General features: G+C 38.2%; 2 protein-coding genes across 6 annotated transcripts in view; one reads left to right on the top strand and one right to left on the bottom strand.

The window, feature by feature from the left end:
• EXOC6B (exocyst complex component 6B) overlaps positions 1-23,373 on the bottom strand; it is a 721,824-nt gene that overhangs the window by 445,936 nt on the left and 252,515 nt on the right. The window lies entirely within an intron of this gene.
• On the top strand, positions 8,554-10,513 carry LOC132346548 (heterogeneous nuclear ribonucleoprotein M-like). Its single transcript, XM_059891717.1, has one exon. It carries the CDS (start codon positions 9,552-9,554, stop codon positions 10,317-10,319), a length of 768 nt encoding a protein of 255 aa, XP_059747700.1. The 5' UTR covers positions 8,554-9,551; the 3' UTR covers positions 10,320-10,513.

Raw genomic sequence — 23,373 nt, 5'->3', positions numbered from 1 at the left:
TAGTAGAAGCACCAATTCTTTTAAAATTGAACTGGCTCTAAATAATTTACCTCACATTCATAAGACTACATGAAACTGTTATAAAAAGTAGAAGCTTTAAATTACATGAAGATTATAATATGTTGTAAAACTTCATATAACATAAAATAATTAATTATAACCAGAACTCATGAACTCCAAAACAGAAAAGATAAGAATAAATGAGATGAAAATAAAAAGGACACAGTATAACTGCATTAATTCCTTTATCCTCCACTGGGAGAATCATTAAGTATTCAACATTTAGAGTGTTGTGAAAAGTGAAAAGCCAAGTTGAGGACACACTGGAAATGCCAGAATAAACTCCTGTAGCACTAAGTACGTATCTCTGTTAAAGCACCTACAACTTATTATTATAACTAGATCTACCCCTCTTCACCAAACCAACATATACATAAAGTTTCAGAAGACAGAGGCCAAAACTCTGTTATCTTTGTGCTGAGCACACAGTAGGCAGTCCTCAGTAAATACTGAATTTCATTGAAAAACATTAAAAATATCACTGCTAAAGCATTACTACTGGGCATATACCATGAGAAAATCATAACTGAAAAAGACACTTGTACCCCAATGTTCACAGCAGCACCATTTATAATAGCAAAGACATGGAAGCAGTCTAGATGTCCACTGACAGACGAATGAATAAAGAAGATGTAGTCCATATATACAATGGATATTGCTCAGCCATAAAAAGGAACACATGTGAGTCAGTTCTAGTGAGGTGGATGAACCTAGAGCCTCTTATACAGAGTGAAGTAAGTTAGAAAAAGAAATATAGTATATAAACACGTATACATGGAATCTAGAAAAAGAGTACTGATGAACCTATTTGCAAGGAACTGGAGACACAGACATAGAGAATGGACTTGTTGACAAAGCAGAGGAGGGAGAGAGTGGGACAAACGGAGGAAGTAGCATCAACATATACACACTATACAGTGTGAGATGGACAGCTGGTGAGAAGCTGCTGGTGAGAAAGTGTAGCACAAGAAGCCCAGCTTGGTGCTCTGTGATGACCTGGAGGGATGGGCTGAGGGGAAGGGAGGAAAGCTGGGGAGGGAGGCAGTGTATGTGTAATTATTGCTGATTTGCACTGTTATATGGCAGAAACCAACACAACACTGTAAACAAATTTTAGTTTAAATAAAAAAATATATAAATGTTAAAAAAAGAACTATAAAGCTAAAGTTTCATTCAAGAGGGAAGTATAGCTAGAATAATTTTTTTCTCTGTTATTATAACTTACAAGACCAAGTTGGTGGCAAAAGGGCCAACTATGGGACTGAAGAGGTAAGAAAAAGACAGATACACTATAGAAACAATGTTTTAGAAAAATTAGGAAGAACCGAGATCAAAAAGCTTGTAGCTATTAGCCTTATGGAAGTTATGCACTTCTTTCTGTGAAAGAGCAAAGGGAGGTGATGACCCAGAGGGAATTTGAAACAGAAAAAAAGAAATCTGATACAGTTATTCTAAATGGCCTAGATGTCTTTTATACCTCTACCTAATCATGTCCACTTTCTACATAAAGGAACATCTGCTGAAATACAGAACAGAGGTAAAGCTGTGGTACTGAGTAACATGAAAAAAAGTTTACAATAATCACCACAGAAAAACTAACCAGGACTTGTGAGATAATTAAGTATTTATAAGTAGCCACAAATGCTTTTTCTTATGAAATTTACTACCTTAATCTCTTGCTTCTTCAATAAAATCATCGTACTTCATGTGAGGAAAAGAGAACAACAATGAACACAGTGGTTAATAGTAATTAGAACATTCTCTCAAAACAGAATAGACAAACCATGTTAACAACTCCATATTCTCATGCCTATCAAATAATTGAAATCTTACCAAATATCTGGTTGTTACTTGAGAACCCATTTGCTATAAAAGACTGGTTTATGTAGTACAGCAATCTGATAGGAACTTTAATTCCCACTAATTCTTAGTAAATCCATACCCAATGTGCTTTTTTGATGCCCAATATATTTTTTTAATGTGTGTGTTTTTATTATGAATACTATGTATAAATTCCTGCTGTATATACCATCTTTTTATCACACAGATAACTGAGTTCTGCTAACAAATCTGAGACATACAAACAGAAATGAATCCTATAGGCAAAAGGAATAGTCTATAGAAACTAAACAGCAGCCTTAGAATTCAGCATTCTTCCTTGCCATTCAACATCTTTGAATATGGATTAAATTTATCAGAGACATCAATGTATAAAAATGACAGCTTCTAAGACACAGTAACACAAGAATTTTGTGAAACAAATGACCTGCCTTTAAACTGAGTCTTTGAGTAAAAAGAGGGGGAAAGAGAAGAGGAAGGCAAGGAGGAGAAAAAGAGATGGGGGAAAGAAAGACAGGAAGGAAGGGAGGAAGAAAGGGAGAAAGCAAGAATGGAGATAATAATAAACAGCCTGAGTTAACTTGTGTATGGACAGATGGTTTTTTTTTTTCCAAGCCCTTTCTTTTCCACCAGGGAATATCAATAACCTTTAAAGTAGTCTCACGTTTATTTAAATGTGTGTTCTGACAGTCATGTCAGAAACTGGGTAAAAGCTTTTTCATGGAAATCATTAAAAGGAAAAGATCCAGACAAGAGGCCTGTTCTTTTATGGCAGTGAGGGTGGAACAGAACTGTGTCAGTTTTAAAAGATGGAAGTATCTTAAACACCAATGAAATACATGAAGCACCTTCCTTCTCCCCCTCCCCCGCCCCTCACACTCCTACTACAACTGAAAATTTTTTACCTGCTGCTGGCTAGAATAATACTCTGTTATTAGGGAGCTTTGGGGGTAGGGTTAGGAGTGAGGAGAAAAAGAAAAAAAAAAAGCCTACAATTGTGATTCAAAGCAGAAGGGAACAGAGCAATCCCAGAAGTATTCCAACACAGCTGACCCTCCTGGGTCCTGTGTTCCCCATGTGGTAACTCACAAAGTCTCAACTCAACTTTAAACTGCTGAATCATTTCAGCAAGTGATGTGTACCTATCTGCTGGTGAGAAATAACAGTCATTCCCTGCTTCAACCATCATTTCCTTGCTTCCCACTGATAAGTGATCTGTTGCCCATTGACAAGCACTGAAGCAATGCTGACTAACTCTCCCTAGGAAAATCTGAGGTTGAGCCAGCCAGCCACAAAGGTCACTTCATAACTTGGCTCAAACACAAGGCCCTTTGCAAAAGATGATTTTTGTTCCTGAAAGACCACAGAGATACTGGTATTTCCCTTACTCAAGTTAACAACTTTTCAAGGACTTCCCCCACTCACATTTTTCCCTTCACGGTCCTGGACATTTTTTCCCCCTTAATAGCAAGAGTGGTTTCCTGATATGTTTAAAAAAAAAAAAAAAAAAAAAACACCTTTTTTTTTTTCATTGATATGTTCCATCAAGAGTTTCTGAATTATTAATTGTGCCAGAAAAAAAAATCTTAGATTTATTAGTGCCTGGTCACTTGGAGCTGATGTAAATTTCTGTCACACTAATCGTCTAGATTCCCCAAATGATTTATTGACTCTAACCACCTTAGGAGGAAGTATAATACAAAACCTAAAGTCAGTGTTATTGAAATAGATCTCAAAGATGTCTGGAGATTTCCCCATGAGAGTTAGTATTATTCATAGTCTTAAATTCACTACAAAAAAGACCTGTGAATAAACTCAGATTTCAGGTCCTTGAAGATACTTTAATATTTTCACTTTACCATTAAAATGAGGAAAATCGCAACATTTTTTGCCTTAAAAATAATTATAAAAAGGAATTCTATAATAATAATAATGTTTATGTATACTGTTTATGCAACAAGCATTATAATATTAAACACATAAACTGGATAATTGTATTTAAACTACAAACAACCCTATAAAGTATTAATAGATGGTGTGATCACTGACCTAGAGCCAAACATCCTGGAATGTGAAGTCAAGTGGGCCTTAGAAAGCATCACTACGAACAAAGCTAGTGGAGATGATGGAATTCCAGTTGAACTATTCCAAATCCTGAAAGATGATGCTGTGAAAGTGCTGCACTCAATATGCCAACAAATTTGGAAAACTCAGCAGTGGCCACAGGACTGGAAAAGGTCAGTTTTCATTCCAATCCCAAAGAAAGGCAATGCCAAAGAATGCTCAAACTACCACACGATTGCACTCACCTCACATGCTAGTAAAGTAATGCTCAAAATTCTCCAAGCCAGGCTTCAGCAATACATGAACCGTGAACTTCCTGATGTTCAAGCTGGTTTTAGAAAAGGCAGAGGAACCAGAGATCAAATTGCCAACATCCGCTGGATCATGGAAAAAGCAAGAGAGTTCCAGAAAAACACCTATTTCAGCTTTCTTGACTATGCCAAATCCTTTGACTGTGTAGATCACAATAAACTGTGGAAAATTCTGAAAGAGATGGGAATACCAGACCACCTGATCTGCCTCTTGAGAAATTTGTATGCAGGTCAGGAAGCAACAGTTAGAACTGGACATGGAACAACAGACTGGTTCCAAATAGGAAAAGAAGTACATCAAGGCTGTATATTGTCACGCTGCTTATTTAACTTATATGCAGAGTACATCATGAAAAATGCTGGACTGGAAGAAACACAAGCTGGAATCAAGATTGCCAGGAGAAATATCAATAACCTCAGATAGGCAGATGACACCACCCTTATGGCAAATAGTGAAGAGGAACTAAAAAGCCTCTTGATGAAAGTGAAAGTGGAGAGTGAAAAAGTAGGCTTAAAGCTCAATATTCAGAAAACAAAGATCATGGCATCTGGTCCCACCACTTCAGGGGAAATAGATGGGGAAACAGTGGAAACAGTGTCAGACTTTATTTTTGTGGGCTCCAAAATCACTGCAGATGGTGACTGCAGCCATGAAATTAAAAGACGCTTACTCCTTGGAAGGAAAGTTATGACCAACCTAGATAGCATATTGAAAAGCAGAGACATTACTTTGTCAACAAAGGTTCGTCTAGTCAAGGCTATGGTTTTTCCTGTGGTCATGTATGGATATGAGAGTTGGATTGTGAAGAAGGCTGAGCGCCGAAGAATTGATGCTTTTGAACTGTGGTGTTGGAGAAGACTCTTGTGAGTCCCTTGAACTGCAAGGAGATCCAACCAGTCCATTCTGAAGGAGATCAGCCCTGGGATTCTTTTGGAAGGAATGATGCTAAAGCTGAAACTCCAGTACTTTTTGGCCACCTCATGCGAAGAGTTGACTCATTGGAAAAGACTCTGATGCTGAGAAGGATTGGGGGCAGGAGGAGAAGGGGACAGCAGAGGATGAGATGGCTGGATGGCATCACTGACTCGATGGACGTAAGTCTGGGTGAACTCTGGGAGTTGGTGATGGACAGGGAGGCCTGGCGTGCTGCGATTCATGGGGTCGCAAAGAGTTGGACATGACTGAGTGACTGAACTGAACTGAATCTAAAGTTTAGAAAGGCCATTTAAGTGACCACAGGTTACAAATTTCAGAGAGTGGCACAACTAAGATTTGAAGGCAAACTAACAATAATGGCTGTACACATAATCATTACAATTATATTCTCATCTGTATATAGAACACCTGTTGCTGATCATATCAGGCTATCTTACATTAAAAGTATTTTAACCCCAAGTCCTGGCCACCTGATGTGAAGAGCCGACTCCTTGGAAAAGACCCTACTGATGGGAAAGACTGAAGGAAAGAGAAGAGGACACCAGAGGATGAGATGGTTAGATGGCATCACCAACTCAATGGACATGAGTTTGGGCAGACTCCAGGAGATAATGAGCGACAGGGAAGCCTGCTGTGCTGCAGTCCCTGGGGTCACAAAGAGTCAGACATGAGTTAGTGACTGAACAGCAATTCCAAGTCTGGCATGTATTATACCAAAGGATGAGAGAAATTATTTTTAAAATTCTAGGCAAAAAGTCTTTCTATACTGTAAAGATAAGTTTTTACACAAATTACTTTTTTAGAATCACTCGTTCATTTACTCAGTTTCCCAATTACTGACACCATAAAAAAAGAAAATGGTAGCACTAGGTATCTGATTATTCAGTGGTGTGTACAAGAACATAAGCATCTCTTAATGTCCTTAAGAACCTCATAAAATCTGAAAGCAAAACACTATCTTATAAAGGTTACACTGAAGAATCTCCAACTTACAGAGAGGAACACTAAAACCCCAAGATAAGAAGGCATGTCACTTAGTTTACTTTATGAAAAGAAAGCAAGGTGGGCTTCTCAACTTCCAGTCCCATCTAGTAGTCTCTTCCCATTCTTATTTTGATTAGATAGTTGGCCCCTTAGGCCAGAGGAAAAGCATTTTGTAAGTTTTTATTAGTTCTCATTAAATTATATTAACTTGTCTCAGAGATAAGGAGAACTAAACTCTTTGCAATTTAAGTTCACAAAATGTCTGCAATAAGGGGGGAAAAAAAAATACCTTTATTCACCTTATTGTTCTAAAATAGCAAGGATCACTCGGGTAGCATTTTAGGAAAGGTTAGACTAGTACACATACATTAAAAGCCTGATTCATTAACTAATCCATTCTAGGCAAACATATCTTAAGAAGCTTTATTTATATGTTCTCAAAATCCCTTTAAACACATTTTTTTTCATTTAGCCCTCAGAAAAAATGAAACACAGTTAATGAAAAATATTATTTTAATGAAAAATTCATGGTAATTAAATTAAGTTTCATAAATATTTTTATCTCAATCCATTATCACTGAAGATAATGTTGATATTTATGTCATATCAAAGAAAGTGAATAATAACTCAGAATCTAGTCACCTTGTACAATGACTTCAGATGAAAACTGAAAATACAAAGCTATATTTACTATTCATGTAATGCCCTCTACAGCTCATCAGTGGAATGAATCAGAAAACAAGAATTAAATATTTTTCAGATTCAGAGTGAACACAAATTACAATATAAAAAACCTATTCCCCAAATACCGCTAGATATGCACTAAATCTAACTCTAAATATCCAGTTATTTCCCCAAATAATTAGGACAGTCTTATGTCTCATAACCATTGAAAATAATGACTATACCCAATCACCTAGAAACTCTTTCCTAAGATATAATAATATTTTCACAGATACATTATAATGCTCAATCCAAGTCTTTAAGTGGATACTTGAAAATGTATGCTATATCCTAGAGTCCAGTCAGTCATTCCCTAGTCCACAGACGGGGAAAAAAAAAAAAATCAATCGTCCCTTTTAATGAGGTTTACACAGAAAATGGATAATTAATAACATGATAAATTCTTCTAACTTCATAAAAATTCATATATAAATTAATTTTTCTTAGATTCTTCAAACATAATAAGTCAAATACCCATGTGTTGGTATCACTTATATGTGTAATTAAACACACACACACACATATGGAAACAGAGTAGAAAAGTGGTTACCAGTGGTTACCAGAGTTGAAAAGCAGTTAGCAGGGTAGGGGTGGGAGAAATAGGAAGGGGTTGTTGAAAGGGTACAAACTTTCAGCTATAAGATTAATAAGATCTGACGACCTAACTTATAACATCATTGTGGCTGACAACACTGCATTGTATAACTGAAACTGCTAGGGAAGTAGAATTTAAATGCTCTCAGGAGAAAACAAAGAAGTAAATATGTGAGGTGATGCATGTGTTCATTAATTTGATAGAAGGAATCCTTTCACTATACATGTATATCAAGTCATCATGTTGTACACTTTAAATACCCTACAATTCTATTTATCAATTATACCTCAATAAAGCTGAAAAATGTCCATTTGTGAAGAGAGAAATGTGTGTTTAAAAACTGAACCAACATATGATAAACCAAATATTTGATAGTATTCAATATGACAATCTAAGAAAACATCATTACAATACTGTTAGACAGCTAGCCTGCTAGCTGACAGATCATTTCTAACACTTACCCAATTTTCAAAGATACCAGATAGACCTATACTTAAGATTTTCTAGGGTATGGTCAAGTAAATTACCAAAACTGTGCCAAAACAAAGGGAATATTATTTGGAAAAAATGACAGTTTTATATATGTTTAATAAATATGAAGGAACGTTATCATCAAAAATAACATATAAATGAACCAAACAGTGCTAAATAAACAAAAAACACAAAATAAAATATCCTAAAAATTACCTCCCTGATTTCTTATTTCGTGGATCTCAGACAATAGCATTAAGATTTAACACAAAAAGCCCAGAGTTTTAAAGAACTTTTAAATCCCTTAAGAACTTAATAAGTTACTCAATACCAACACAAAGAAGATATTAAAGGGAAATAGTTGCAAAAGCAGAGAATAAGGGACAAACAATAAAGTTTCAAGATTTCTAGATATTAAAGGTCATTAAATTCCAGAAAGTCTAAAGCCCCGACACGCAGAAAATGGCAGTATGGGTTGAAGCAGCGGCCAAGGTGGCGGCGACGGAGCCCAAAATGGAGGAGGAGAGTGCCGCGCCCGGCATGCCAAGTGGCAACGGCCCTCCAGGCCCGAAAGGTGAAGGAAAACAACCTGCTCAGAATGAGAAGAGGAAGGAGAAAAACATCAAAAGAGAGGCAATCGCTTTGAGCCATATGCCAATCCAACTAAAAGATACAGAGCCTTCATTACAAACATACCTTTTGATGCGAGATGGCAGTCACATAAAGATCTGGTTAAAGAAAAAGTTGGACGCTGAAGGAAAGTCAAGGGGATGAGCTGTTGTTGAATTCAAGATGGAAGAGAGCATGAAAAACGCTGCTGAAGTTCTAAACAAGCATAGTCTGACCACTGAAAGTCAAAGAAGATCCTGATGGTGAACATGCCCGGAGAGCAGTGCAAAAGGCTGGAAGACTGGGAAGCACAGTATTTGTAGCAAATCTGGATTATAAAGTTGGCTGGTAGAAACTGAAGGAAGTTTTTAGTATGGCTGGTTTGGTGGTCAGAGCAGACATTCTTGAGGATAAAGATGGAAAAAGTCGTGGAATAGGCACTGTGACTTTTGAACAGTCCACTGAAGCCATGCAAACTATATCTATGTTTAGTGGCCAGCTGCTGTTTGAGACCAATGCACGGGAAAATGGATAAGAAGGCCTTACCAAAGGGAGATATTTTCCCTCCTGAGCATCTGCAACAACTTCCCCATGGACTTGGTGGTATTGGCATGGGGTTAGGACCAGGAGGGCAGCCTACTGATGCCAACCATTTGAATAAAGGCATTGGAATGGGCAACCTGGGACCTGCAGGAATGGGAATGGAAGGCATAGGATTTGGAACAAATAAAATGGGAGGCATGGAAGGACCTATTGGTGGTGGTATGAAAAATATGGGTCGATTTGGATCTGGGATGAACATGGGCAGAATAAATGGTGGAGGCGGAGGCAGTGTCCCTGGAATCAAGAGGATGGGCCCCAACACTGACCGCATGGCTGAGGGGGGGAGAGGGGCGGGGTGGGGACAGGGCAGACAGCATGGAACGCATGGGCGCAGGCCTAGGCCACAGCACGGATCATGTGGGCTCTGGCATCGAGCACATGGACCCCCTGGGCCTTGAGCACACGGGCCAGATCACGGAGCGCATCAGCTCCGACGTGGAGCGCATGTGTGCCAGCGTGGTCTTTGGCCATGCCCACTGACCATGTAGGCCAGAACATCGAGCACATGGGCTCTGGTGTGGAGCGCACGGGCCCTGCCATCAAGCACATGGTGCCCCCAGGCATGGGGACAGGCCTGGAGAGCACGGGCCCTGTGATGGACCACACAGCCACCAGCCTGGAGTGCATGGGCCTGGGGCATATGAGCACCAACAGTCTCCAGCGTATGGCCCTGGAGCGCATGGGCGCCAACAGCCTGGAACGCATAGGTCCTGCCATGGGCCCAGCCCTGGACGCTGGCATTGAGCTCATGGGCCTGGCCATGGGTGGCGGTGGCAGTGTCAGCTTTGACTGTGCCATCGAGATGGAGCATGGCAATTTTGGAGGAAGTTTCACAGGTTCCTTTGGTGGAACTGGAGGCCATGCCCCTGGGGTGGCCAGGAAAGCATGCCAGATATTTGTGACAAACCTCCCATTTGATTTTACATGGAAGATGCTAAAAGACAAGTTCAACGAATGCAGCCACGTGCTGTATGCCACCATCAAGATGGAGAATGGGAAGCCAAAGGGGTGCAGTGTGGTTAAGTTTGAGTTGCCAGAGGTGGCTGAGAGAGCCTGCTGGATGATGAATGGGATGAAGCTGAGTGGCAGAAAGACTGATGTTCAAATCAATAGAAATGCTTAAGCAGTAATCTAGAAATGTTCCAAACACAAAGCTCATAATCCTCACCACCCAGTTACCACTTCACCCCACCTCTGCTCACAGAGTTATATTAACTGAGTAAGCAACATGTGGGAAGGCAAGGATGGTACCAGAAAACACAGGGAAATCTAGAGCTTCACATTTCTTACATCCTAGAGCCCTGCTAGAAGAGCAGAGAATCAGAAATTATGAGAAGACATGTAATAAAAGGGGGGAAAAGTAACTTATATATCAAAAATCAACAGTAATAGAAGATTCACAGATGAGCTAATTGTCCAAATTAGCAGAAAAAAACAGTAAAATAAATACTAAATATAAGAATTTAGAAGACTAGAAGAAATTCAGCAATGAGAACTCTAAAAAGAATCAGACAGAAATTTCAGTGTGGAACATAAGGTATCAGAAATGAGGAACATACTGTATGGTCTTAAAAGGAGACAGATGAAAGAGAAGATAGCATTAATGAAATCAAACTATCAAAGGAGAAAAAAAAGTTTCAGAGACAAATGATCAAATCTAACAAAAGCATAACTGGATTCCCAAAAGAAAAGAGACAAATTATGAAGCAGAAAAAATATTTGAAGAGATCAAGTATAAGAGCTTTCCAAAATTCAAAAAAGGAAAAAATCCAAACCAAGGTCCAAGAAGCTCAGTAAACCCCAAGAATGAAAAAATTGACACACGCACCCCAAAATCCTCTCCTGAACACTATGCAAACTCAACAACAACAACAAATATTAAGAGCAACTAAAAAAACAATACACATTGCATTCAGGGGATGCAACAGAAACACAGGTGATTTTTTTCAGTTCATTTTTACTGGAATACTGATGCTTTACAATGTTGTGTTAGTTTCTGCTGTTCAGCAAAGCAGATCAGTTATGCATATACACATATCCACTCTTTTTTAGCTTTCTTTCCCGTTTAAATTACCATAGAGGAGTAGAGCTTCCTGTGTTACACAGTAGGTTCTCATTAGTTATCTATTATATACATGGTAGTGTGTGTATGTGTGCAAGGACGAGTAAGTGTGCACATGCTCAATTGTGTCCAACTCTTTGTGACCCCCATGGACTGTAGCCCACCGGGCTCCTCTGACCATAGGATTTTTCCAGTAAGAATACTGGAGTGGGTTACCATTTCCTCCTCCAGGAGATCTTCCCAACCCAGGGATCAAACCTGCACTGGCAGGCAGATTCTTTAACACTGAGCCATCTGGCAAGCCCACATAGTAGTATATATATATGTCAATCTCTAACTCCCAATTTATCCCACTCCCTCCCCACAACCCATAACCATAATCTTGTTTTCTACATGTGTGACTCTATTTCTGCTTTGCAAATAAGTTTCTGTGTACCATTTTTGAGATTCCACGTATAAGTGATATTGTATGATATTCACAACTGGTTTCTCATCAAAAACAATACAAGCAGAAGATAATGAAATAACATTATTAAAGTTATGGGAAAGACAAAAACTAAACAGATCTAGAATTTTATATCTAGTGAAAAATATTCTTTTAAATGAAGGTGCAATAAATGCACACTTAGATAAGTAAAAGCTAAAACTATTGCCAGAAAGCCTGCACAATAATAAATATAAAAGTAAGTTCTTCAGGCTGAAAACAAATGATCCTTGATGGAGACCCAGTTATGAAGGAGGAAAAAAAGAGCACCAAACAGTTTAAATAGGTGGATAAATATAAAAGACTCTTGCAAAATGTATTTAAAGGATTTTGAATTTAAACGAAATGTGGTAATACCATATTAAGGGATTTATAAAATATGTAGGAATAAAATACAATATATAACAATAGCACAAAAAAGAGAATGCGGTAAGTGGAATAATACTGTTGTAAACTATAGAAAGTAAAGAGGAACTAAAAAGCCTCCTGATGAAAGTGAAAGAGGAAAGTGAAAAAGTTGGCTTAAAGCTCAACATTCAGAAAACTAAGATCATGATATCTGGTCCCATCACTTCATGGGAAATAGATGGGGAAACAGTAGAAACAGTGTCAGACTTTATTTTTTGGGGCTTCAAAATCACTGCAGATGGTGATTTCAGCCATGAAATTAAAAGACACTTACTCCTTGAAAGGAAAGTTATGACCAACCTACATAGCATATTCAAAAGCAGAGACATTACTTTGCCAACAAAGGTCCGTCTAATCAAGGCTATGGTTTTTCCAATGGTCATGTATGGATGTGAGAATTGGACTGTGAAGAAAGTTGAGCACCAAAGAATTGATGCTTCTGAACTGTGGTGTTGGAGAAGACTCTTGAGAGTCCCTTGGACTGCAAGGAGATCCAACCAGTCCATTCTAAAGGAGATCAATCCTGGGTGTTCTTTGGAAGGACTGGTGCTGAAGCTAAAACTCCAATACTTTGGTTAACTCATTGGAAAAGACCCTGCTTCTGGGAGGGAGTGGGGGCAGGAGGAGAAAGGAATGACAGAGGATGAGATGGCTGGATGGCATTACCGACTCGATGGACATGAGTTTGGGTGAACTCCAGGAGTTGGTGATGGACAGGGAGGCCTGGCGTGCTGCGATTCATGGCGTCGCAAAGAGTCTGACACAACTGAGTGACTGAACTGAACTGAAAGTATAAAAATTGTTAACTAGTACTAGATAGGCTTCCCAAGTGATGCAGTGATAAAGAATCTCCCTGTCAGTGCAGGAGACTCAAAAGATACAGGTTCAATCCCTGGGTCGGGAAGATCCCCTGAAGAAGGAAATGGCAACCCACTCCAGTGTTCTTGTGTGAAAAATCCCATGGACAGAGGAGCTTGGCAGGCTACAGTCCATGGGGTCTCAAAGAGTTGTACATGACTGAGTGACTGAGCACGCACACACACACACACACACACACACACACTATATGGATATGCTACAAATATTGAAACATATATATTAAAATTTTAGACTGTCTAATAAAAAAATTACTGTTATTAAAAGAAGACCCCATGGACTGTATCCTGCCAGGCTCCTCTGTACATGGGATTTTCCAGGTCAGAATACTGGAGTGGGTAGGCATTCCCTTCTCCAGGAGATCTTCCCAACTCAGGGATCAAACCCAGGTTTCCCAGATTGCAGGTGGATTCTTTACTATCTGAGCCACCAAAGAAGCCCAGTAAAAAATTAGTATATAAAAATTAAGACTAAAGCAAACAGCTCATTGAGAAGATGAAATAGATTTCTAAAAATTGCTGAATGAACCCAAAAAAAGAAAGGAGGAACAAATGAATAAAGAACAGCTACAACAAATAAAGAAGAAACACACAATTTAAATGCAGCCATATGAGGATTTATGATAAATGCAAATGAACTAACAATACCATGTAAAAGACAGATACTGTCAAAATGGATTTACAAAAAAAATTTTTTTAAAGAAAGACTAAATCTATGCTATGTAATAGAAACACACTTTAAAGAACACAGAGAGGCTAACATTAAAAATGCAGAAGATACCAGCCAAGATGGCAGAATTGAAAGATCCTGAGCTCGGCTGCTCTAATGACACACCAAAATTACAACAGAACAGCTATTGATGAAAATGACTGGAACCTATCAGATGAGATCTTCTACAAATTAAAGATATTAAAGAAGGAACCACAACAAGATGGGCAGGAGGGGCAGAGACACAGTATAGTCAAGGCCCATACCCCAAATGGGTGACCCATAAATGGAAGAATAATTACAACTGCAGACGTTCTCCCCTAAAAGTAATGAATCTAAGCCCCACAGCAGGCTTCCCAGCCCAAAAGTCCTGTACCAGTAAAACAAGTTACCTAAACATTTGACTTTGAAGGCCAGCAGGGCCTACTGTTGGGAGTCCCAGAAGGTTAGAGATCAAGACTCCACTCTTAAAAAGTGCACATAAAATCTCATATGCTCCAGGATACAAGGCAGAAGCAATAATTTGAAAGGCGCCCAAGTCATACCTATCTGCTGATCTTGAGAGTTTCCCAGAGAGATAGAAGGCAACTGGAGCCTACCCTGGGGAAAGAGAAAGCGGCAGCAGACAGTTCAGGGAGCTTGTTCTACCACATGGACATTGGTGCTGGCAAAAAAAAATTTAGAATCCTCCCCCTAGCTTATGAGCCTCAGAATCCAGACCTGTACCTACCCAATGGCCTACAGACACCAGTACTAGGACACCTCAGGCCAAGTACCTAACTACACAGGTAAGTACACGGCTCCATCCAACCACAAAGGCTGACTTTAGGCCCCTGAGCCCACAGCTGCCCCTGCCCAAAAGGCCCAAGACTGAACCTACATACCACTGTATAGACGCTAAACCTGGGATCCATGGGAATCTGCTGCCAGGGACCACGGGACCCACCTACACACAACAGTGGACAGGAACTAGAATTTCTGGTCCTGGTCACTAGCAAGTTGTCTCTAGCATCAGGAGTAGCCTCACTCATTAGCAAGAGGACACCAGCCACAGGACAACTAGAGCCCCAAAGCCTGAGGACACAGCTAACCAGCCAGCAGGCCAACATAAAGTTCAGGAACCATGAACCAAACAGACAACTGTGTCAGGAACCAGCCCACCCGCCAGCAGGCTGACACCAGCTCTGGAGCCTCTGGGCTGTGCAGCTAGACACCAGTACCCAACTCTACCTGCCAGGGGGCCAGCACTAGCCCTGGTGCCTGGCTTCACCCATCAGCGGTACCAGCCTGGGGATCTCGTGGAACCAACTCTACCCACCAGTAAGTCAGCACAAGCCGCAGGTTCCCACAGGATTATTCAGCCAGCTGCAGTGTGACCCAGCCCTGCCAATGAGGTGCCAGAAACCTTTGTACAAGGCAGGGCCTGGCAACCAATCAAACCGGGAACCAACCAAGCCTACCAGACCACCCACAGTAGCCAGTTCAACAAAACAGAAGTACTCACACAGCCCACATAGGGGACATCCCTAGAGCATATAGCTCTGGTGGCCAAATGGAGGGTGGTCTGCTGGTACATACAGGAAGTCCTCTACAAAAGACCACATCTCCAAACTTGGGAAACATAACCAATCTACCAAATGCACAGAAATAAAACAACAAGTTAAGCAAAATGAGTCAACAATAAAAATGTTTGAAATAAAGGAACAAGATAATAAAACAAGTTAGGCAAAATGAGTCAACAGTGAAATATGTTCCAAATAAGATAAAAGCCCATAATAATCAAGGGAAGTGGAGATAACCAAACTATTAGAGAAAGAGTTCAGGGTAATGACTGTAAAGATGATCAAAGAATTTGAGAGAAGAATGGACACAGAGCGAGAAGACAGAATTTGTAACACAGAGTTGGAAAATATAAAGAGCAACCAACCAGACATGAAGAATAAGAACACATGTATACCTGTGGCAGATTCATTTTGATATTTGGCAAAACTAATACAATTATGTAAAGTTTAAAAATAAAATAAAATTAATTAAAAAAAAAGATAATACACACACAAAAAGAAAAATACACAGTAGAAATCAAAAGCAGAATAAACAATACAAAGAAACCCATTAATGAGCTGGAAGACAGAGCAGTGGAAATCCTGATCCTGAACAAAAAGAAGGAAATAAAAATAAAAACAAATGAGAAAAGTTTAAGAGATCTCTAGGACAACATCAAGCATAGTAACACTTGCAATAGAGGAGTCCCAAAAAGCAAAGACAAAAAAAGGTGGGGACAGAGAACATATTTGAAGACATAATAGCTGAAAACTTCCCTAATCTGGGAATGGAAACAGACATTCAAGTCCGGAAAGAATGGCTAGACACATTTTAATTAAAATGGCAAAAATGAAAGATAAAGAGATAATATAAAAAGCAGCAAGGGAAAAAGTAACAAGTTGCATATAAGGTAACTCCCCTTAGGCTGCCAACTGACTTCTCAGTAGAAACTCTGCAGATCAGAAGAATGGCACAACATACGCAAATTGATGAAATTTAAAAATCTACAAGCAGGAATACTGTACCCAGCAAGGGTCTCATTCCGATTTCATGGAGAGGTCAAAACTTTACCGACAAGCAAAGCTAAAAGAATTCAGCACCACCAAACCAATTTATAAGAAATGTTTAAAGGACTTTCTAAGCAAAAAAGGAAAGGCCAAAACTAGAAACATGAAATCATGAAAGAGTACTGGAAAATATAGGGTAAGATAGGAAATCAACCACACACAAAGCGAGTAGGAAGGTAGGAATAAAATCATTCTTACCCACAAAAAGGAGTTAAGGGATACACAAAACAATTAGATGCAAAATAAAATGTCAAAAGACGGTAATCATGAGGGGATGAGACTACAAATGCAGGACTGTTAAAATTAATTTTAAATTAAGAGATCAGCAACTTAAAACTATCATATATATCTCTCACAGTAATCAAAAACCAAAAATCTGTTAACAAATATACATACACACACACAAAGGGAATGGAATCCAAAAATAATACTAAAGATAGTCATCAAATCACAATAAAAAAAGACAAAAAAGATGAAGAAAGGAACTAAAAGGAACTACAAACACAATTAACAAAATGGCAGAAAAAGTACATATTAATAATTATTTTAAATATAAGTGAACTAAATGTACCAATCAAAAGACACAGAGTGGCTGAATGGATATTAAAAAAAAAAAAAGACCCATAAATGCTGCCTACACAAGATTTATTGCAAATGTAAAGACACACAGACAGAAAGTGAGGGTATGGAAAAAGGTTTTATCATGCAAGCAAAAACGAATAGAAAGCAATATTTATTTCAGACAAAATAGACTTTAAGACAAAGACTACTGAACAAGACAAAGAAGGCCATAACATAATAATCAAGGGGTTGATTTAAGTAGAAGATATAACAATTACAAATATATATGTACACTACATAGAAGCACTTAAATGCATAAAGCAAGTATTAACAGACATAAAAAAAAAAGAAGTTGACGGTAACACAAAATTGGTAGGAGATTTTAAGACCTCACTAGCATCAATGGACAGATCAGGCAAACAGAAAATTAATAAGGAAATACTGCCCTTAGGTGACACACTACATCAGATAGATTTAATGATATATATGGAACACTGCATCCAAAGCAGCAGAATACACATTATTTTCAACACACACATGGAACATTTTCCAGAATAAGTCACGTGCTAGGCCACAAAGGGAGCCTTCTTAAATTTAAGAACACTGAAATCATATCAAGTAACTTTTTGGACCAAAATGTTAGGAGACAGAAACCAACTACAAGAAAAAAATGTTGCAAAATACACAAACATGGTAGTTAAAAAATCTGCTACTAAACAACCAATGGATCAACCAAAAAACCAAAGAAGAAACCAAAAAATACTTTGAAACAAATGAAAATAAAAATACAAGGCTTCAAAATCTATAGGACACAGCAAAATCAGCTCTAAGAGGGAACTTTATAGCAATATAATCTCACTTCAGCAAACAAGAAAAATCCCAAATATACAACCTAACATTACACCTAAAGTAGCTAGAAAAAGAATGAACAAAACTCAAAGTTAGTAGAAGGAAAGAAACCAAAAGAATCAGAGCAGAAATATATGAAATAGAGACTAAAATTAAACAAACAAACAAAAAGAGAAAAGAATCAATGCAACTAAGATCTGGTTTACTGAAAATATAAACAAAATCAATAAACCCATATCCAAGTTCACCAAGAAAAAAAGAGAGAGAGCCTAAATCAATAAAATCAGAAATGAAAAAGAAGTTACAACTGACACCATAGAAATATAATGGGTCATAAGAGATTACCATGAACAACTATTAACATATGCCAATTAAATGAACAACCTAGCAGAACCAGGCAAATTCCTAGAAATGTACAGTCTCCCAAGACTGAAACAGGTAGAAGTAGAAAATATGAACAGACCAATTACCATCAACAAAACCGAATCAGAAATTTTCAAAAATTCCAACAAACACAAGTCTAGGACTTCTGAGGTGACATCTTCCAAATATTTAAAAGGTTAACACCTATCCAACCCAAACTACCACAAAAAATTGAAGAGGAGAGAATGCTTCTAAACTCATTCTATGATACCGCCATCACCCTTTTACCAAAATCAGACAACAATATCACAGAGAAGAAAATTACAGGCTAGAATCACTGATGAATATCTTAGGTTGGTGCAAAAGTAACTGTGAGTTTTGCATTGTTGAAATTTGCCATTTGATATTGGAATACATTTTAAATAAATGTGGTTATGTTATACATCCTTTTAATGCACAGTTCTCACTTCATGTTTTTTGCTAATGACTTATCACTTGCTGTTTATTTTATATTTATTTTAGACTATGGAAATGACATTAGACAAAAAGCAAATTTGAGCAATTTTCTTATTTGAGTTCAAAATGGATCATAAAGTAATGGAGACAACTCACAACATCAACAACACATTTGGCCCAGGAACTGCTAACAAACGTACAGTGCAATGGTGGGTCAAGAAGTTTTGCAAAGGAGATGAGAGCCTTGAAGATGAGGAACGCAGTCCTGGCCCATCAGAAGCTGACAATGAAAACTAAGAGCCATGATTGAAACTGATCCTCTTTCAACTACATGAGAAGTTGCCTAAGAACCCAACATCAATCATTCTATTGTCATGCAGTATTTGAAGCAAACTGAAAGAGTGAAAATGCTTAATTAGTGGGTACCTCATGAGGTGACTGCAAATCAAAAAAATCGCCATTTTGAAGTGTTGTCTTCTCTTATTCTACACAACAACAATGGACCATTTCTCCATTGGATTGTGATGTGCAGCAAAAAGTGGGTTGTGTAAGACAACCAGTGATGACCAGCTCAGTGGATGGACTGAACTGAGAAAAAGTTCCAAAGCAATTCCCAAAGTCAACTTTTGCATCAGAAAAAGGTCCTGGTCACTGTTTGGTGGTCTCTTGCCCAGCTGATCCACTAATGCTTTCTGAATCCAGGTGAAACCATTACATCTGAGAAGTATGCTCAACAAATCAACGAGATGCATTGAAAACTGCAATGCCTACAACTGGCATTGGTCAATAGAATGAGCCCAACAATTCTCCACAACAATGCCCAACCACACATTGCACAACCGACGCTTCAAAAGTTGAATGAATCTGGCTATGAAGCTTTGGTCTCATCTCCCATATTCACCTGAACTCTCGCCAACTGACTACCACTTCTTCAAGCATCTCGATGACTTTTTTCAGGGAAAACACTTTCACAACCAGCAGGATGCAGAAAATGCTTTCCAAGAGTTTGTCAAATCCTGAAGCATAGATTTTTATGCTAAAGGAATAAGCAAACATTTCTTGTTGGCAAAAATGTATTTGTTATAATGGTTTCTGTTTTGATTAATAAAGATGTGTTCGAACCTAGTTATAATGATTTAAAATTCACAGTCCAAATTGTAACTATATTTGCACCAAGCTAATTAAAAGACGCTTACTCCTTGGAAGGAAAGTTATGACCAACCTACATAGCATATTCAAAAGCAGAGACATTACTTTGCCAACTAAGGTCCGTCTAGTCAAGGCTATGGTTTTTCCAGTGGTCATGTATGGATGTGAGAATTGGACTGTGAAGAAAGCTGAGCGCTGAAGAATTGATGCTTTTGAACTGTGGTGTTGGAGAAGACTCTTGAGAGTCCCTTGGACTGCAAGGAGATCCAACCAGTCCATTCTGAAGGAGATCCGTCCTGGGATTTCTTTGGAGGGAATGATGATGAAGCTGAAACTCCAGTACTTTGGAGTTTCATGCGAAGAGTTTCATGCGAAGAGTTGACTCATTGGAAAAGACTCTGATGCTGGGAGGGATTGGGGGCAGGAGGAGAAGGGGACGACAGAGGATGAGATGGCTGGATGGCATCACTGACTCGATGGAAGTTAGTCTGAGTGAACTCCGGGAGTTGGTGATGGACAGGGAGGCCTGGCGTGCTGCGATTCATGGGGTCGCAAAGAGCTGGACATGACTGAGTGACTGAACTGAACTGAACTGAATACATTCTAAAATCCTCAACAAAATATTAGCAAACAGAATTTAACAATACATTAAAAGGATCATACATTATGATCAAGTGGGATTTATCCCAGAGATGCAAGGATGGCCCAATATATGCAAAGTACTAACACAATAATGTAAACCAACTATACCCCAATAAATTTTTTTTAATCTGCAGTGTTAATTGCAGATATCACACATTCCCTGACTTCACACTATACTACAAATTAACAGTTTGAAAAATCATATAAGCATATCAACAGATGCATAAAACATTTTGACAACATTCATATATGATAAAAATTCTCCAGAAATTGGGTATAGAGGTGATCTCAACATGATAAAGGCTATATATGATAAGCACAGAGCTAATAATATACTCAGGCTTCTCCAGTGGCTCAGTAGTAAAGAATCCATCTGCCAGTGCAGGAGACGCAGGTTTGATTCCTGGGTTAGCAAGATTCCCTGGAGAAGGAAATGGCAACCCGCTCCAGTATTCTTGCCCGGGAAATTCCATGGACAGAGGAACCTAGTGGGCTATAGTCCATGGGATTGCAAAAAGAATCGGACATGACTTAGGGACTAAACAACAACATTATACTCAATCATACAAAGTTGAAAGTATTTTCTCTAACATCAGGAACAAGACAAAGATGCCCACTTTCACCACTTTTATTCACCATAGTTTTGAAAGTCCTACCCTCAGCAATCAGACAATAAAAAGAAGTAAAAGGAATTTAAATTGGAAAGAAAGAAGTAAACATCACTCTTTGCAGACTATACATATATACTATACTTAGAAAATCCTAAAGATATTACCAAAAGACTACTAAAGCTCACCAATGAATTTGTTAAAGCTGTAGGATACAAATTTAATATACAGAAATATACTGCATTTTATGCACTAACAATGAACTACCAGAAAGATAAGTTAAGGATATGATCCCATTTACAATCACATCAAAAAGAATTAAAATACCTAGTAATAACTTCCTAAGGAAGTAAAAGACTTGTACTAGAAAATTATAAGGCACTGATGAGAGAAACTGAAGAGGAAACACACACATGCAAAGATAGATCATGTTCATGAATTGGAAGAATATTTTTTAAAATAACCATATTATCAAAGGCAGCCTGAAGGCGCAATGCAATCTCTATCAAAATATCAATGGTATTCTTCACAAAACTAGAATAAATAATTTTAAAATTTGTATGAAAACACAAAAGACCCCAAAGCCAAAACAATCTTGAGAAAGGACAGAGCTGGAGATACCACACTTCCTGACTTCACACTATACTACAAAGCCACAGTAATCAAAATAGTATGGTACTGGCATAAAAACAGACATATAGATTAATGGAACAGAGTAGAGAACCCAGAAATAAGCCCACACACTTGTGGTCAACTAATCTATTACAAAAGAGGCATTGAATACACATGGAGAAAAATCGTTTCTTTAATAAGTGGTGCTGGAAAAACTGGACATGTACATATAAAAGAATGATATTAAAACATTTCCTTATCCCATATACAAAAAATAGCTTGAAATAGATTATAAACCTAAATTTAAGGCCAGAAACAATAAAAGACATAGAAGAAAATATAGGCAGAACACTCCTCAACATAAATCCCAGCAATAATTTTCTCAATCTTTCTCCTAAGGTAAATAATACAAAAAGAAAAGTAAACACATAAGGCCTAATTAAATTAAAAGCTTTTACATAACGAAGGAAACCATCAACAGAAGGAAAAGACAACCTACTGAATGAGAAAAAATTTTTGTAAATGGTATGGCTAATATGGAGTTAATATCCAAAATATATGGATACCTCATGAAACTCAATATCAAAAAAAAAAAAAAATCCAACTTGACTAAAAAATGGGCAGGAGACTTGAATAGACATTTTTCCAAAGAAGATATACAAATGGCCAACAGGCACATGAAAAGATGTCCAACACTGTTAATCATCAGAGAAATGCAATTCAAATTCTCAGTATCACCTCACATATGTCAGATTGCTGCTGCTGCTGCTGCTAAGTCACTTCAGTCGTGTCCGATTCTGTGAGACCCCATAGACAGCTCCCCTATTCCTGGGATTCTCCAGGCAAGAACACTGGAGTGGGTTGCCATTTCCTTCTCCAATGCATGAAAGTGAAAAGTGAAAATGAAGTCACTCAGTCGTGCCTGACTCTTCGTGACCCCATGGACTGCAGCCTACCAGGCTCCTCCGTCCATGGGATTTTCCAGGCAAGAGTACTGGAGTGGGGTGCAATTGCCTTCTCCAATGTCAGATTGGCTATCATCAAAAAGACAACAAATAACAAATGCTGATGTGGCTTTGAAGAAAAGGAAATCCTTATACACTGCTGGTGGAATGAAAACTGGTACAATCACTGTGGTAAATAGTATCAATGTTCCTTAAAAGACAGGAGGGTATTCTCTGGCAATCCAGTGGTTGGGACTTTGCACTTTCACTGCCAAGGGCCTAAGTTCAATCACTAGTCAGGGAACTGGGATCCCACAAGACATGTGGCACAGCCAAAAAAAAAGTCTACAAATAGAATTATCAAATGACCCAGCAATTCCTCTCCTGAGTATATATCTGAAAAAAACAAAAACACTAATTTGAAAGATACATACACCCCAATGTTTATAGCAACATTATTTACAATGGCCAAGATATGGAAATAACCTAAGAGTCCATCAACAGATGAACGGAAAAAGAAGATGCAGTAGGGGGTTTCAGGATGGAGAGGACACATGTATGCTTATGGCTGATTCATAGTGATGTATGACAAAAACCACCACAATATTGTAAAGTCATTATCCTCCAATTAAAATAAATAAGTAAATGTTTTTTAAAAATTTAAAAAGATGTGGTAGGTATATACAATGTAACACTGCTCAGTCATATAAAAGTATGAAATTGCAACATCTGCAACAACATGATGGACTTGGAGGATATTATATTTGGTGAAATAAGTCAGGCAGAGAAAGACAAATACTGTATGTTATCACTTATATGTGGAATCTAAAAAATAAAGCAAACTAC

This window comes from Bos taurus, chromosome 11, assembly GCF_002263795.3.
Source record: "Bos taurus isolate L1 Dominette 01449 registration number 42190680 breed Hereford chromosome 11, ARS-UCD2.0, whole genome shotgun sequence".
Classification (NCBI taxonomy): Eukaryota; Metazoa; Chordata; class Mammalia; order Artiodactyla; family Bovidae; genus Bos; species Bos taurus.
Note: the sequence above shows the minus strand (reverse complement) of the source record. Positions and strands in the feature narration are given on the sequence as shown.